This window comes from Natator depressus, chromosome 2 (assembly GCF_965152275.1).
Source record: "Natator depressus isolate rNatDep1 chromosome 2, rNatDep2.hap1, whole genome shotgun sequence".
In the NCBI taxonomy this organism is placed as follows: Eukaryota; Metazoa; Chordata; order Testudines; family Cheloniidae; genus Natator; species Natator depressus.
The window spans coordinates 86,567,521-86,585,945 of record NC_134235.1 but is presented as its reverse complement, the minus strand read 5'-3'; the positions used below and the strand labels follow the sequence as shown (position 1 = coordinate 86,585,945).

Here is an 18,425-nt window from a genome sequence, read left to right as displayed (position 1 = left end):
CCTCAGCTCACTGTGTCACTGGCACAATGCTCTGGGAAAAGGGGGCTGCGAGCTCTTGCTGGGCAGCGCTGCTGCAGAGACGCGGCCTGACCTGGTGGTCTGTGCTGTCTCCAGCCAGGCAGCACGGCTGCCTGTCCTGGTGCTGTGGGAGGCACGGCTGTAGCGCCGCCAGCCATCGGTGCTCCAGGCAGTACAGCAAGGGGGCAGGGAGCAGCGGGGGTCGGATAGAAGGCTAGGGAGTTTGGGGTGGTGGTAAGGGGGTGGGGATGTGGATAAGGGGTTGGGGCAGTCAGAGGGCAGGGAACAGGGGGGTTGGATGGGGCAGCGGTCCCGGGGGGTCAGTCAGGAATGAGAGGTGGGGTTGGATGGGGCAGCAGGGGGTCAGTTAGGGGTGGGGGTTCTGGGGGCAGCTACGGGACAAGGAGGGGTGGATGGGGCAGGGGGGCACGTCAGGGAATGGGGGTTGGATGGGGCAGCAGTCCTGGGGGGGCCATCAGGGGGCGAGAAGCGGGGGCAGGGGCTGGGCCACACCTGGCTGTTTGGGGAGGCACAGCCTGCCCTAACTGGCCCTCCATACAATTTTGGAAACCCGATGTGGCCCTCAGGCGAAAAAAAGTTTCCCGTCCCTGAGTTAATATATGCATCCAAGTTTAAAGAAGAATTAACAAACTTAAAAGATTTGAGTTTTGTGACATTCTAATGTCACTCTTAGCAATGTTACACACAAGAAATTGTTAGTCAAAATGAACTGATTTTAAGCCATTTACGTTTCTAAACCAACACATAATGGCCATGTTTTAAAAGGGGCTGTGTTCAAGTACTAGGAGCTACTGTTCTGTAGCTCACAAAAGCTTATGCTCAGATAAATTGGTTAGTCTCTAAGGTGCCACAAGTACTCCTTTTCTTTTTGCGAATACAGACTAACACGGCTGTTACTCTGAAACCTGTCATAGGAGCTACTGTGTGAGCCAGCACTCTGACACCACTTAGTTGTCCCGGAGAAGGCTGAATGGGATGGAGGTAATTGAAGTTAATTACCTGATCAGGTCAGTGGAGGGGCTGGGTGAGCTAAAGAGCCATTCAGTCCATCAGCTCAAGACTGATAAAAAAAGGGCACAGGAAGGAAGGGAGGGGGAGAGGGACAGGGACAGGACTAGGTGAGTTCAGTGTCTCAGAAATCTCTCAAGCCCTGAGGAAAGGGCCGAGAGCACAGGGAACTGCACTGTAAATTGCGCTGCTGCACGGGGCTATAGAGGTGTTGGTGAAGGGAACATAAACGGCATGGTGTGAATACACCACCAGTGAAGTTGGCATGGTTTCTGTGGTATTAGAAGGCAGGAGCAGAGAATGCCCTGTTATATGTGGGTGCTTATCAGAGTTTGTGATTCCCCCATCCGTGGTGGCAGAGGATCAGACGGGGAGCCAGTGCAAGGATTCGGATCAGGGCAATGGAGGAGAGTCTGCAATGGTTGGTAGAGCAACTAAAGAGAAACAAGAGACCATGCACTCATTCCAGCAGTCCCATCAAATGGAAAAGCAGTCCCTCCCTGCATAGCAGGCTGAGCAGCTGAACGGCCTGCAACACAGAACCTGACGAATCCTGTGACAGTGAACAGCAGTAGTTCCTGGGGGTTACCCTGTGCAAGATGGGCCTAGTGGATGACCCTGACAGATTTTTAGTGACTTTTGAGAGGGTAGCAACAGGAGCCAGATGGGATAAGGTATCATGAGTCTTCTGGGTGGCACCGTATTTATCACGGGAAGCCTAGGCTGCCTGTATGGCGCTGTGCAAGGAGCAGGCCTACAACTACGATGTGGTAAAGGCAGTTATCCTGGACAGGGTAGGCCTTTGGCAGAACAATACAGATTTTGTGACACTAGGTACTCTTATGGAGTATGGCGCTTAGCCTTTCTGCAAAAGTTAACTGACTGGGCTCCCTGCTGGCTAAGGCCAGATATTCAAGGTGTGGAGGAAAATAGCAGCAGCCGTAATATTGGAAAAATTTCTCCAGAGCTTCCTCAATCATAGCATGGACAACTGAGGAAAAAAGGGAGACAAGCAGAACTCCTTCAGGTAACCATGGAGTGCTTTGCTACCAGGGTGGGCTTCTGGGGCACATAAAGCAAGATTGCCCTGTCACGGAATGTGAGTTTGCAGAATTCTGCATGTGGACTACAACTAAAGGATGGGCAGAAGAAGAAAACAATCATCCCTGTAAAAGTGTGGAGGAGACACCAGAAGGGACTGGCGGACACTGCCTCAGGATGCTCAATGATCCAGAAGGATTTGGTGAAACCCAACAGGATGTTGTCAGGTGGAAGTTTACAGTTCAAATGCATTCACAAGGCAAGGAAACTCTGGTTAATGGTGGAGATACCCTTAAAGGTTAAAGAGAAATTTAAATGGAAGTAGGGGTGGTGGGTGGACTGCCTCATGAAGTCATTATAGGAACATATTGGAGCCACTTCCCTTATTACCAGAACAGGGGTCTGGGATCCCTTGCAGCAGGAAGCAGGGATACCAGGAAATGAGGCATGAGAGGGGAGAATCAGAAAACCCTATATCAAAGGAAACAAGCAAGGAGTAAAATACGACCTCCCTAATGAAAGGGAGGGTAGAAAAAAGTAGTCCAGGACAAGACTGTGGGGGGAAAGAGTAACCCTAGTTTGTTGACAAGAGTTGAAGTCTCCCAGGAACCCTTGCCACCAGCACAGAGGGAAGAACCACCCCGGCACCAATTTGTGGGGCTAGGAGAACGAGGATCCCTAGTTATAGAGGAGAAGGGGGCAGCAACAGGTCCACGGTGAGAAGACCTGTGGGCAGAAACAGTTATGTGACTGCAGGTTGAGGCTCTCTAGGGGGCCAGAGCGAGCACAGAGCTTTGTGACTCCTCTAAAGAAGGGAGGTTGTGAGGAAAGCAAGGTGGGTGAGTATATGACAGTGCTGGGAGCTAGGTGAACCAGCACTCTGATCATTTTGACACCAATTAGCTCAGCCAGAGATGGCTGATGAGATAATCAGGTTGAGAGGGCTGGGTGAGCTAAAGAGCCAATTAGCCCATCACCTCAAGACTCATAAGATGGGCACAGGAAGTGGAAAGAGAAAGCAACAGGGCTCACTGAGCTGTTTCACAGAGGTCTCAGAGAAGGGAGTCCTCTGCTCCTCTCATGATCTGGGGGAAGGGCCAAACGCAGAGGGGTCACTACACAGGACTGTAAAGTTGTTGGTGGAGAGAACATAAATGAACGGCATGGTGTGGATACACAACCAGTGGAGTCAGAGTAGTTTCTGCGGAGCTTGCCCTGTCACAGGCTGCAACTCATGTCTATCTGATTTATAACTGCAATTGCATAGACATCTAAATGACTTCCACTGTGCCAACAAAACTGTAGATGCAAAATGGAAGGCCAATTCTAAAAATAAAGTGCACTGTTAATATTCTTATTTGCATCTTGATTTTTTTTTTTAAATGTTCCAGTTTGAAATATTGTTATTTAAAAACATTTCACTCAACAGCTAAGAACATTTTCTGTTTATTACTTTGGTTTTGACTGGTAACTGGAAGCAACCATACAGTCTAAATTTGCAAAGTTTAGAATTGCGGCAAACTACACTGCAACACAGTCCGAACTGAAATTGTTAAAGGAATGTGTTTATGAATTTCATGATTCTGTCTTGACAATCTGTAGACTTAATATAGGCTTGTATATTCAGTTCAGAGCTCTTAATAGATTCTCAAATTATCACACTTGTTTTTGAAAAAGACATTAGCTAAGATCACTAATAGGTTTAAATCCTGGACTGCTATTGGCTACACTAATCACATGACTGCACAGTTCAGAACTATAAGTTGGTGAGTATCACAAAAACACAGCCAGTGTATCTGCATAAGAAAAAATGTTTAAAAGAAATTTTGAAGCCCGCTTTACAATCATATCTGGATTCCCTTTGTCTTATTTCTATGCTTTTTGTCTCCCAACATTGTTCCATCTTCCCTTCCCTTAAAGGCAAGGTTGTGGATTTCCCACAGTGGCCTAATATTTTTTCAGGTATATTCAGCTGCAAGTGATTCTACCCCTTTCATTCTTTTGACCCATAATTAGTCATGGAAAAGGAAGAGTCAGGCAGTAGTGTTCAAAGCAACTGATGGAAGCTTTATGAAGAGAACCAGGTGCAAAAATGATACCAGACAAAAATATTCATTAAACTGCAGTCACAAAAGGCTGTTAAGAAAACTAAATCATGTGATGAAAGGCAAAGTACTGTCATGGATTAGAAACTGGTTAAGAGACAGGAAACTAGGAATAAATAAAGCACTTTCAAGTTAAAAATGTTAATACTGGGGCGTTACAAGGTTCCATCTTACCAGTGTTTTATAACATATTAATGATCTGGAAAAGGGACTGAGCCATGAGGTTGCAAAATGTGTAGACCACACAATTATTTAGGTTAGTCAAGACCAGAAAAGACTTCGACAAACTTCAGCAGGACCTTCGCAAAGCTAGCTGGGATAGGCATCACAATGACAGATGAAATTCAACATTGATAGATGTAAGGTAACAGACCTCTCAGTGTTCAACAATGGTCAAAAAAGCAGAGAACGTTAGCATTCATAAGGAATGGGATGGAAAACACCACTATGTTATGTCAATGATACACCTTCAACTGGAATACTGGGTTCCTTTCTGGTCACCCTATCTCAAAGAGGACGCAACAGAAATAGAGGGTATTTAGAGATGGGCAGTGACAATGGCTATGCATGGAAAGATCTTAGATACGTAGAATGAAAAGCCTGAAACTCATGATAAAGGTCTACAAAACAATTAATGGTTTAGAGAAAGACTAGGCACTTCTCTCGTCACCTTTTCTCATAATATAAAAACAAGGAGACAATGAAGCTGAAAGACAGCAAATTTAACATTTTTTCCTTTTATCACACAATGCATAATTAGCCAATGGAACTCATTTACTGACAGATACTGAGGCCAACAGTTTAGTACAAGTAAAACGAGGATCGTATTAGTAAATGTAGCAGCCAGTACGTCCCTCGGCCCGCGCCACTTCCAGCAGCTCCCATTGGCCTGGAGCAGCAAACCGTGGCCACTGGGAGCCGCAATCAGCCGAACCTGCAGATGCAGCAGGTAAACAAACCGGCCCGGCCTGCCAGGAGCTTTCCCTGCACAAGCAGCGGAACAAGTTTGGGAACCACTGGTCTAGTACTTTTCTATACATTCTTCCATAAAAGTGTCTTAGAAAGCATACTAGATTAGGCCACAGACTTCTTAAGAGCTTGGAATGAGTGATTAGCTCCCTTCATCACATACAATGCACACTGCACCAGGCCTACGACTCTTCAAGTGTCTTTTTGCACAGCAAGCTATAGAAAGCATACTGGGTTACACTGATCTACAGCTGCATGGCTCCTCTCCTGCAGACATTCTTAGATCAGGGCTCCAAGCACCTAGAGCCACATCAGTGTCTCAAATACCTGGTCCCCTGTCACTGTACCAAATGATCAGAGTCACTTTGGTGGCTTGAGTGCCTTTGGAGGCTTTTCTGTCTTTGGTATATCTGGGGAAAATGCATCACCCTGTCATGCCTTAGTCTCGTCATCATCTCTGTTTGGAAAGTGCATCACCAACATGATGCCCAGGAGTACCCTACTCTTGCACATCTTATCTGTGTAGGAGTGTGTGCTGATGGGTACACTGGGGCACAGTATCTGAACTAATAACTCTGCAAAGTCATCAGCACACTGGTTAGCTTCCAGCTGAGCTCCTAAGTAACCTAACAAAGATTGGCATATTGGGCTGCGACTATCTGAAATTCTTATTTCAACATTAACTTAAAATTTGACTGTAAGCTGCAGAAATTTGTTGTGCGCTGAATCTTGACTTCATGAATCCAATAAGCTTAATTATAAATGCCATCCAGTTGCTGTTCTCAAACTAGGACTGTCTAAAGTGTCATATCAATTTTTTAAATATGACGTATCCATACAGATTTGTGTGGGGAAGAAAGGGTTTTTGGGGGGAGGTTTGGGGGTTTTTTTAGTTTTCTTACTTTACAAATTGTTTCTCTAAATTTCAGTTACAGTAGAAAACTCTTCTGCTCTCCACTGACAAGCCTCCCTAAAGATCAATTTCCACGAGGCCCATCTATGCAAGAAAAAGGCTTAGAGACATTTTAAAATAAATGAAAACTCACATCTCCAGCAGTCATTTGATTCCCTGTTTTAAGCCCAAAGTCAAATTGCTACTCTGAAATTCTAGTTTAAAATATTCATAGCTTTAAATTACAGTTCAAACACCTAAACTTTGACCTTGTTCACTAGAACTAGATTAATCCAATGTTTGTTTTCTCTCTCTTCTCTTTTCCATTTTTATGCTTTCTAGTAACAAAAACAAACAAAAAAACCAACCTAAGACTTCTTGGACTCTTGATACTTTTAATGTCACATAACTTATGAACCCTTGTCTGATTTACTTAAAATTGGCTAGAAAAAGTATACCATGTTCAGAGAACTCATGTTGATAATGATGTTGAAAATATTTTGAGAAGGAGGAAGGGAAGAGGAAGAGGGGAGGGCTCGCAAAAAAAAAAATCAAGGAAAATCTCTCTCATATAATGGAAACTAAATTTGCTAAGGCTGCTACAACTCCAGAATATGTTAGCTTTTTATTATTATTAATGTAGTCAATTAAGGGAAACAATCAACAGAGGAGAATGTCACTCAGAAAACTTCAAAGATTGAAAAAGGATTTGATAGAGGGATATACATTTTTTTAATAATAATAATCCCAGAGAGAACCAAATCCTCCTTCAACTAAAAGGTATCTATGAAAGTGCCCTAGTTCTACTGCCAGGATACCCCAAAATATATTTCTATATGTATTTTAATTATCTCTCTTCATGATTCTTTTACGAAAATATGAGTACATTAAAAAAATTTCCACTGGTCTCAGAAACTTTACCTATATCACAGTGCATTGATGTGTATTTTCATGTAGAGAATATCATGTCACTAGAAGATGTTCCAGCTCATAAACTGTCCCTCTCCCACAAAATGAGAGCTGCTTCTCTTTACATTGATAATTAAGCTTGGGGAAGTCCTGTTCCAATATCATTTTGAGAGACAAGCCACCCACAGAGTAGCAATATAAACTATCAAATTAATAAGTCAAATAACTTATATTGAGCTACTAGAACTTCATAATCTAGAACAATGACAATAATTTAGTGTAAATAATTAACATGCCAGTTAAACAAAACATTGTACTTTTCAAACAGAATGAAATACTTACATAATAATCATCATTTATTTGTACCATCGGTGCATTTACGCAAGCACCTAAACATTCAACTTCTACCAGTGTGAAAAGTTTATCAGGTGTTGTTTCCCCAACTTGTATACCTACAGTAATAAGGAATATTAGGGTAAGTGGTGATTATTTAATACATTTAAAGCAAAATCTTAAATATTTCCTAGCTAATCTATTACTGTTATTTCACTTCATGTTGTAAAACATTTGTATCTTATTTTTACATGATTTGGACAATTTTCCTAATATCAACACTTAAACAGCTCCAAGATGCTTCCCATTAAGTAAAAAAAAGCTTCATAAACTGAAACCCCTCAGATACATTTTAAAAACTGATTTACAGACTTGCTTCCTATTTCATAAAAATATTTTATTAAACCAATTATAGGTATTATTGATTAATTGTAGAACTGCTATTCTATTTTTAGGAAGCAATGCAATAGGAGAAGTTACTTAAAAAGGAATATATATATATTTTACAGCAGCTCTAATATGTAAGGGCCTGCTCCTGCTCCCATTCTGGGGACTAACTATGCATGGTGCTGAGTGCTCTCAACACCCACTGAAGAAACTGAGAGCAGGGCTAAGCATGCTTAGCACAGGACATGGTAGTCAGAACCTTGCAGATTCAGGCATTAAGGCCCCAATCCTGCTAAGAGTTGTCCGTGAGCTTAACTTTAATACCATAAGAAGTGCTGTTGATATGCATGACCAGTGCTAGGTCAATTAGAATACGGTCGTTGATTTAAAGAGGATCAGTACTGGGCATAAATTATCAATGGGTTAATTATTACAATGAAACTATGCAAACAAAATTAGATGAATAGCAGCAGCTGGGAAGAAACCAAAGAGATCACTATTTTGTGAATGTGGTTAATTTCTGTAACGACAACTGTAGCAGTGAAATGTATTTCATTTCAAAGTATACTCCCTGGAACAGCTTCATGAAATACTTTTTCATGTGGCTCCCAGGGGACTACAAAGAGCACTGCAAACCATATTTTATTCCAACAAATTCCATTTTGATAGCAGGTTGCAAACAAGAAATGTCATCTTAATGTCAGATCCACACAATTATATCAGCCATGTAGATTTTGAGTCAATATTTAAGGAACTAATTTTTTAAATACTAAAGATCCAAAATTACTAAGTATTACAAAGATTATATTCTATACCAGGATAACTGCTACACAGACTGTTTTTGTTATGTTAAATTCAGCTACACTACTAAAAGCATATAGCATATATTAAAGGACATTATAGCAAGCCTGTCAAACATTTTATTATTTATCAAGAAGCATTCATGATATTTTGTGTACATATGCAAAAGCACCACATATATTATAAGGCAAAACAACTGGAAGAATTCAAGTGTACTCCAGGAGATTGCACTGGCTTCTAACTTGTTTCCTGGTGAAATTCAGGTTATTGGTTTTGACCTATAAAGTCCTTCATTATTTGGGATCTGCGTATCTTAAAAACTGCCTATATTTTAAACTGACACTAAAGATTGGTTGAGATTCTTGAGCTGCAAGTTCTTAGATATGATCACTTGTGGCTAGAGATGTTGGATCATATTAAAGAAGTTCTGTATTAAAATCACAAATGAGTTTGATTCCCCATAGTTTAAATTCCAGGGTATTACTAATTAAGAGGTCTCCTGGTTTTTGGTACTGTTTCTCTCCCTCCATGTGTGAAACTTGCAAGCTGCTAATTGTGTTAGTACATTCTAAGACAGAGTCTGTTCTCAAAGCAATTCTTTGTAACAACAACTACTCATACACAGAGAGACTCAAAGCAATACTCTGTAACAACAGAAACAGCACCCAGAGACTCCCCGCCCTTTTGTTGTATTCATCTCGCTTTGTCAACAATTGTGATTAAAATAGAGATAGAGGATGTATGTGGATGGATGCTTGGTGTGGATAATAACTGAATGATCAGGGAGGTGCCAGCCTAAGAATCCAGTGTCCATCGGCTGAAGAAGGCGTCAAGTGGAAATAACCAGAGGACCCCCGGAGGGCAGACTGGAATCCACCCAACAGCCTCAAGAATGGGAGAACCAAAGAACAAGATAACATCTGGCAGCAGGGAGCCGTCAGGAATGTGCCATGTGCTGATGATTCAGCAACAGCATGATGAAGCAATTCCCATAGACTGGCACAGGAAGAAATTCCTATAAAAATGTACTCTAGAAAGTGAGAACTTTGGGGTCCGATTCTGCAAACCAACTTCCAGGAGCATCAGACAAGGCCGTGCTCCCTCCTCATATCCAGGCCACCTGGCCAGTGGCTTGGCATGAGCAACTCTAAGGCTGATAACTATGATAACAAACTTGCAGAACCTGTGTGTGCGCGTGTGTATGAATGAATGTGTGAATAAATATGAAAGTGAATGGAATGTTATAGCTATAACTGATTCTTTCTGTATTCACAATAAATGTGGCATTTTGCCTTTTCCCCTTTAATAAGATCCTGCTCGTTTTTATTTTATTGGTATACCAGAGACAGACCAGCCAACTGGACAGCCTTTGACCCTTCCTCCCTGACTTAACAAGCCAAAGGTTTTTAGTGGGAGTTACCTTCAGGACACTTTGCAAGACATAGCAGTTTTGATTGTTTGATCGGGGAGCCCGTCTGGCTGCATTGGCTACCCTTTTTACCAGCTATTTAGTTGCTGGCATTTGTACTGTAATTTCTAGTAAGTAATATACATAGCAGTGTTTGAGAAGTGTAATGTACAAATGCGAACCATTACAATAACAATGTTAGACAATCATTTCACCGATTTCCTGATTTTATTATTTTATCTGTGCAACCTTAATATTAAATCATTGTAGATATTTTTAATTCCATTTACTTGTTTAAAACAATTAAGAGGGGAAGAACTTGTGCTTAATAGCACCACTATTAAAATGGTCCCCATTAGTTCACAGCATGGAGTGTTGATTTCACCCCTTTTCCTGCCATTTTATTTTGGTGGTAGAGTTTTCTCTCTTACATTTTGGGGGTACTTATCTTTGCTACAGAAACCCCCCCAACTTTTCATGAAAGCTTAGAATTTATGGAATATTGTAGAATGCAGGAAATATTGCAAACACCCTAAAACTGAGGAACAAAAATGTTTTACACAGCTTGAGTTTTTCTCTTGTCCTTAATGTTAAAGCAATTATTTTAGAGACTTGAGCTGGGTGTTAAAGCAAGACATTTACAATCTCTCTCATATCAGTTTTCCCACTGAAAGCATGAAAGTGGCAGTCCCTGTTCCTGTCAGACTATGGAGGGAGAATGTGCACTGTGAGGTCACAAATGCTTGGGGCTTCTTTAGGCTCTGCTAAAATTCTTAGCAAGTGCCCATGGAGCATATTTAGAAGTGTTTTTTCCCAAATAACTTTTTAGTTCCCCCCCACCCCCCACTCCCTCCAAAACCAAAAAAAGGCATTAGTTCTCAATGAGTACTATGTTGTCACGATTTTAAAACTTTAGCCATCAAAAAAATCTGAACTTAAAAAATTTTAACACTGGAAAAAAACAATTTTTACTCTCCTTTAAAACTGATATCGGGATTTTGTTCAAACTTTAAAAAAAATTCACCTTTGGACAGAGACCAAGCATGGAAATCTGTGTGCATAATAAAAGGTTATAATAAACTGTTTACTGCCTTAATTATAGTGATTTGTACCAACAGCTTCCTCTAAGCAGCACAGCCTGTGACACAAACCCATGACTTGATATTCCTTTCTGCTGCCTTCTTCTCCCTCCCCTCCTGCCAAACAAACCCCCCCCTCCAAAAAAAAAAGGGGGGGGGAGAACATCACTGCCTCTCATATACAGGCAGGAATTACTCAATTTACTTTACTATTAGGGATTTATAAATTACATTCCCATTATCCCATTTAAATTAAACAAAGATTAGTAACACATTCATATAGCAAATGTCTCTTCCCCACACACTGAACCATGTGTAGATATGCATCTAAGGATGCTGAAGGGAACCTGACTAGCTGAGTTCACTGTTGTATGTCTGGTAGTCTTGCTCTAAGATACATTGCTTGAAAAAAAATAAAGGCTCATATCAACACATTTAAATCCCTATTAAGTTGGAAACAGTTATTTTTACTCAGAACTTTGAGCAAGGGCTTGCCTTCAACACCAGTCCTTGATTTCAGGTATATTCAATCATTACTTGGATTACTGGAGAAAAAAATATGGTGCACAGCTACATTAGAGAAAATAAATGCTCTCCTACATAAAAAAAAAAACCAAAAAACTTGATTTGAGACCCCCGTTCCAATTGTTTGAGGATATTGACACAAGAGAACATGCCTCACCCTCAAGGGGATGGGATAATCTGAATGTTCTCAGGTCCCAAAAATTCACATTTTAACTTCAAAAAGGACAGATTTATTATCTGACAAATTGCCTATAAAAACATCAACGGGCACTCCTAGGCAATAGTTTTCCCCAACCATCACACTTATATCTTATTCTGCTGTTAAATACACTTATTTTATTTCAAGTCTAAAGTTTTTCAAATTTAGACTTCAAAGAGTTCACTTATGAATTTAAGTGTATTTTCTCTTTGTACCGTCACCACCATATCGATTCCTTGTTTAGAAAGTTTTTGTTGGATAGGTGAAATGTTAAATATTGTAAGCCTATAAACACACACATAGTTATAGAAAACATATCATTTGCATCATACCAAGCTTCTTCTGAATAGCCTCTAGTATACCATCAGAGTCTCTCAGCATACACGGTGTAGTTGTGCAGATCTGAATATGGTATTTTCCAACAGGCTTCCGATTATACATTGTATAGAAAGTTGCTACTTCATATACTCTCATGGGAGGCATCTGTAAAACTTCAGCAACCTACAGGATGGGGAAGAAATTTTTTTAGGGAATTAGAACAATATCAGCTGAATGCAATATTTTCAAAAGCACTAATTACATTAATTCTGGTTCACAACACTGTAGTAGTGTACACACTGAAAAAATACAAAAATTACTTCTGCATTCTTTTGTTCTGAAGATAGCCAAAACAGATCACCACTGTGACTCTCAGACCTTTGACAAGCGATAGGTCGAAATTTATATAGTTCATGTTTCTAAGCTATTAAACCTTCTCATCAGCAGTAACCAGGCATACTCTGATTTAGATTTACCAACAGCAGATTCTCAAAGAAAATACTTAAGATATATCCAAACGAACAAAATTACATCTGTGATGCTGGCAGACCAGTTGCCAGCTCATGCCCAGCCCCAAGCCTCACTGAACAGTGCATAGCAAGACACTAGTCTGACACACCTTTCTGTTAATATTGCTAAAACAGGTATTAGACTTGTAAAGATGTATTTAGTGTTTAGATTTCATTAAATATTTGTAAATTGCTGCATGTGTTAATCTCACTTATAATATCTGTAACCCATGCTATAAGGTAATAATTAAGTATTTGTTCTGTAACTAAAAATGTTTACTCTGAAACTGCAAATCCAGTCAGGAAAGAAATCTCACAAAGTGTGAAATACTGGTTTGCACCCATGAAGATGTGTCATCTTCTCCCCCAAAAAAGGTCTATAGACATCAGACAAGCCATTGTGGACAAAAGACTGTTAACTGCTTCCCTCAGAGCCCTGAAGAGGGCATGCCCAAGCCCTCATCCCATCACAGCTTGAACACTGGGGAAGGGAATAAAAATGCCTGTGAAAGAATTTACTATTTCTATGCTGCTTGAATTCTGACGGTAGAGGATTTCTAAGCACAAGCAAGGAGTCCCCAACTGTTTTGCCTGGGTTAGCTCTAAAAGATAGGAAGTTCTATAATAAGCAGATTCTATTATCTTTCAAAATCTAACTCATTTGTATGTGTATGCACACCTGCTTTAACACTGTAAATAACTCACTTCTTTTTCCTAGTTAATAAACCTTTAGTTAGTTTGTTACAGAACTGGCTATAAGCATTGTCTTTGGTGTGAGATCTAAGGTGCAAACTGACCTGGGGTAAGTGACCAGTCAGTCTTTGGGACTAGGAGTAACCTGAATATTGATGTGATTTTTGGTGTAAAACAACTTATCACAAAGTCAAGCTTGCTTGGGTGGCAAGATAGATAGGAATGCCATAGGGGACAGTCCATGACTCCAAGGTATGACTGTGACTGCACTTAAGGGAGCTTAAACTTGTTACTAGGTTGGTGAAATTAATTATAGAAGGTGTACAGCCAGTTTGGAGTTTCTGCCCTGCTTCTTGACAGTCTGCACTGAGGTTGGCACTCACAGTCGTGAGCCACTGCAGGCAGCGTGACAACATCAAAAATAATTCTTTGCCGGAATGAAAATTGAAAACACTGGAGAACTAGGTCAGAGTACAAATTACTGTATCATTGAATGATATTGTTTCCGAGCCTCTGCATTACAGCAAAGCTCATTTTAAACTGGATGCTACAAATGATCAACTAAGTGGGAAAGGACTTATAGGACTTCCATGCACAAAAACAGCTTAGTGTCACTTCATCTGGCAAACATGACTGAGAAAATTGTAAAAACTACTAAAGCGATATGGTCATCACCTATCAAAGCCATAAGACCGTTTTTTTTTCTGAAATGACTTTTCTCTCCCGGAGACATTTTGGAAAGTGCTTTTTTACCTCTTAGATGGGCATATAAGGAGACAGGAGTTGAAACAGCTAGATTATTCCCAGCAAAATTCTGGGTTATTTATGAAGAAAATGTCTCCATTTCCGTTACATTACTTCAGCTGAAGCTGTGCTGGGAAAGATTGTTAAAGACAACAAACACTGCTCCTCAGAAGAACATAATTAATATTAGACCGGGTCAGAAATTTGCCAAAGGAACATTTTTTCACTGGAGAACGCCAACTTCATTGAAATGTTCCACAGAAACAGTTCTATTTGGACAAAGGTCCAACAGAAAGCAGACAGGGTTCTGACAGAACCCTGCTTGCCCCAGCCTCTCGCGCACAGGAGCGAGAATCTTTGTCTGTAGCTGTATTTACACATTTGTACACAGTGAAAACTCACCTGTAAGTGGTGGGTGTGTACTCACCATGGCTCAGGCAGGCCTCCACTGCCACTACCCATGCTACTGTGGCTACACTGCTATTTATACCTGTGCTGCTCAAGAAGAGCTAGCATGAGTATGGGAACATAAGCAAGATAATCATACCCCTAGCTCATAGTGTAGACATAGTCTAGAGCTGCGGTTCTCAAACTTTAGCAACCTGAGGACCCTCATTTTTTTTCTCCCCAAACCCTTATGACTCCCGCCTCCACCCCTTCCCCAAAGGCCCCACACCTCTGTCCCACGTCTACCCACCCCCGCTCCACACCTGCCTCTGCCCCCTCCCCTGAGTGCGCCCCATCCCTGCTCCTCTCTCTTCCTCCTAGCACCTCCTGCACACCACTGAACAGCTGTTCCCTGGCATGCAGGAGGCACTGGGAGGGAGGGGAAGGAGTTGATCAGCGCAGGACCTGCAGAGCTCCTGGAGTACCCTCACAGACCTCCCCCAGTGGTCCGTGGACCCATCTGAGAAATGCTGGTCTACAGCACAGTTTCTCTCACCTCCTCCAGATAAAGTATTACATTCAGCAGCACACATGGGATTCTCTCCTCCTAACTGAAGAAAGGGAGTCTAACCAGAACTTTGTCCCTCTTTCCTTTCCCATCAGCAGTGAACAGTCCCACACCTCTGCTTCAACCTTCTTCATTAAAGATCACAGCCAGTCTGAATAAATTTCACTTAAGTTTTGTTCTGCTGATACTTATGGAGTTTCTAGTATTAGGCAAGCATCACGTGCAGAAATATTCCCAGGGGCAGGATTCTCCTACAGGGAAATTTCTAAAATGAATTTGGCCTGGGATTCTCATGATCCTGTGCCAAATTTAAATCCTTGAATTAGCTTATTTTAGTATCGAAATTATAATTTTCTCATCTTATTAGTAAAGCTAAGATTTAGCTAAAAAAAAATTGTAACAATAATGCTTAAAAAAAAACCAAACAGATTAAGTACCTTGTTCATCGCTGATATGGGCAACCATCCATTCTGTCTCTGGGCCAGATCTAGTACCGGCATCACAGCAGCTGATTTATGTCCCTCTGGGTAGTGGTTTACTATTGCTTCTATTCTCTAGTTTAAAAAAAAAAAAATTGTTTACAACACTTATTTAAGATTCAGATTTGGATACTTAACATGCCCTTTTCTCCATACCTTATAGTTTTCAGGTGTGAAATCAAACGGTGTATCTGCGTTATTTTCAGGAGTATCTCTGTGCTGCAAGGAAAAAAGAAAATAAAATGTCTCAAAATATGATTTCTCACACACACACTCACTCATTTTAAGGCCAGAAGGGACCATCACAATCATCTAGTCTGACCTTCTGAACATCACAAGTTACAGAACCTCACCCACCCACTCCTGCAGTAGGCCTATAACCTCGGGCTGAGTTACTGAAGTCCTCAAATCTTGATTTAAAGACCTCAAGTTACAAGAATCCACTGTTTACTCTGCTTCAAGCCAGCAAGTGACCTCTGCCCCAGGCTGCAGAGGAAGGCAAAAACCTCCCATGTTCTCTGTCAATCTGACCTGGGAGGAAATTCCTTCCTGACCCAAATATGGCAATGAGATCCTGAGCATGTAAGCAAGACCCACCAGACACACACCTGGGAAAGAATTCTCTGTAGTTACTCAGGGCCTTCCCCCTCTAACGTCCCATCTCCAGCCGTTGCAGATATTTACTATTAGCAGTCATGGATGCGCCAAATGCCAGTATAGCAATCACATCATACCATCCCCCTCCACAAGCTTATCAAGCTCGATATTGAAAAAAGTAAGGTTTTTTGGTCCCCATTACTCCGCTTGGAAGGCTGTTCCAGAACTTCACTCCTCTGATGGTTAGAAACCTTCATCTAATTTCAAGCCAAAATTTACTGATGGCCAACTTATAGCCATTTGTTCTTGTGCCAACATTAGCCCTTAATGTAAATAACTCCTCTCCCTCCCTGGTATTTATCCCTCTGATATATTTCTAGAGCACAATCCTCTCTCTCTCTTCATCTTTCATTCTGTTAGCCAAGTTCCTCAAATCTCCGTTCATAAGGTAGGTTCTCCATTCCTCCGGTCATCCTAGTAGCCATTCTCTGCACCTGTTCCAGTTTGAGTGCATCTTCCTTAAACATGGGAGACTAGAATTGCACACATTTCCAGATAAGGTCTCGCCAGGGCCTTGTATAATGGTAATAACACTTCCCTAGCTCTACTGGAAATATCTTCTCTGATACATCTGAGGATTGCATTAGCCTTTTTCATGGCTACATCACACGGGCTGCTCATAGGCATCCTGTGATTGACCAATGCACCCAGGTCTTTCTCATCTGTCACTTCCAACTGATATGTCCCCAGCTTACAACAAAAAGATTATTTTTAGTCCTTAAATGCATGACCTTGCACTTTGTACTATGAAATTTCATCCCACTTCCACTGCTCCAGTTTTCAAGGTTGTCCAAATTTCCTTGTCTGATACTCTGATCCTCCTCTATATTGGCAATATCTCCCAACTTAGTTGTCATCCACAAATTTTATTAGCACACACTCACTTTTTGTTCCAAGGTCATTAAGGAAAACATTAAAGAAGATCAGTCCCAAGACCAATCCTTGAGGAACTCCATAATAACCTCCCTCCAATCTTACAGTTCACATTCCAGCATGAGCAGTTAGAGTCTCCCCTTTAACCGGTTCCTTACCTACCTTTCAACTCTCATATTAATCCCCATCTTCTCCAATTTAACCAATAATTCCCCACATTGAACTGTAACAAATGCTTTACTGAAATCCAGGTAGATTAGATCTACTGCATTTCCCTTGTCTAAAATAATATCAGTTATCTTCTCAAAGAAAGAGATCAGGTTGGTCTGGCACGATCTACCTTTTATAAAACCCAATTTTATCCCAATTACCGTTAAACTCTACGTCCTTAACTACTCTTTCAAAATTTGTTTTAAGACCTTGCATACAATTGAGGTCAAACCAATGGACCTGCACTTTCCTGGATCACTTCCCCACACCCCCCCTTTCTTAAATATAGGTGCTATATTTGCAATTTTCCAAACACAGGGTACAACCCACCAAGTTTACAGATACATTAAAAACCCTTGCTATTGGGCTTGCAAATTCATGTACCAGTTCCTTTAATATTCTTGTATGGAGATTATCTGGGAACCCCTACATCTGGTCCCATTAAATCTGTTTTTAAAGAAAAATTAAGGATACTTTAATAAGGTATTCTCATATCTATAAACACTAAACTATCTAATATTTCAGATGAGTCGACAAGCATTTAAAATCTCACCTTGAATTTTAACTCTTACATGTCAGAAGTTGGGATTCTAATATTAAATGTTAGGCCAGCAACTATGAAAATTTGTATTAGCAGTTAAAGGAAAAATATATACCTGCACAATACTTTCTTTTTACTGTAGACAGGATCTAATTCGGTTTTCGAACTAAGAGATTCTGTGACAACAGTAAGGTCTGATCCATGAATCCTGGCTCTTAATCTTACCTGGTAAAAGCATAGAACAATACTATGCTCTTTATAGCATTTATTAAAAGGCATCTTATCAGGATACATTAGCCTACACTACATAGTTTCAATACAATAATAAATAACCTGATTTGACAAAAAAATTTCAAATAAGAAAATTTCACAGTATTCCTGCAAATTCCTAAGTCACTCTTAGAAAGTTATCAGAAATTAATAATGCTACATTTAGTCTTTAATCTCAAAATGGATGTCAGATGCAATACAAAGTATTCTAACATCTAAAAGCATACATTTATTACACCATTATTCCAATTTAATGGACCATTTATGTCCAAATTGATCCTAGTTGCCCTGATTAAAATAAAAAGGTATGAGCCTATTTTCAGTTTCTCTCAGACATAAAATTAAAAATTCCCATCTGAAGGTGTTTCCTCTTTTTGTACCTTTATTTTGTTTTATTTCTTCTCTGACAAAACTTCTGGATTTAGAAGGTTTATCACTAAGGCCCTGATTCTGCTCCTGACTATGTGGGTAGATCCCTGTA

At 40.6% G+C, this 18,425-nt stretch overlaps 1 protein-coding gene and 1 long non-coding RNA gene across 3 annotated transcripts in view; one reads left to right on the top strand and one right to left on the bottom strand.

Annotated features, from left to right (window-relative positions):
• The window catches only part of NDUFV2 (NADH:ubiquinone oxidoreductase core subunit V2), a 49,936-nt gene that overhangs the window by 7,612 nt on the left and 23,899 nt on the right, over positions 1-18,425 (bottom strand). For both annotated transcript variants that reach the window (XM_074944629.1, XM_074944628.1), the window contains exons 3-6: positions 15,550-15,612; positions 15,352-15,468; positions 12,028-12,196; positions 7,306-7,415 (exon numbers count right to left, since the gene is read on the bottom strand). In XM_074944629.1, the coding sequence (XP_074800730.1) occupies positions 7,306-7,415; positions 12,028-12,196; positions 15,352-15,468; positions 15,550-15,612 (459 nt within the window). The remainder of the gene's footprint in view (positions 1-7,305; positions 7,416-12,027; positions 12,197-15,351; positions 15,469-15,549; positions 15,613-18,425) is intronic.
• LOC141982486 (uncharacterized) overlaps positions 1-18,425 on the top strand; it is a 35,162-nt gene that overhangs the window by 13,681 nt on the left and 3,056 nt on the right. The gene's annotated exons all lie outside the window — the stretch shown is intronic.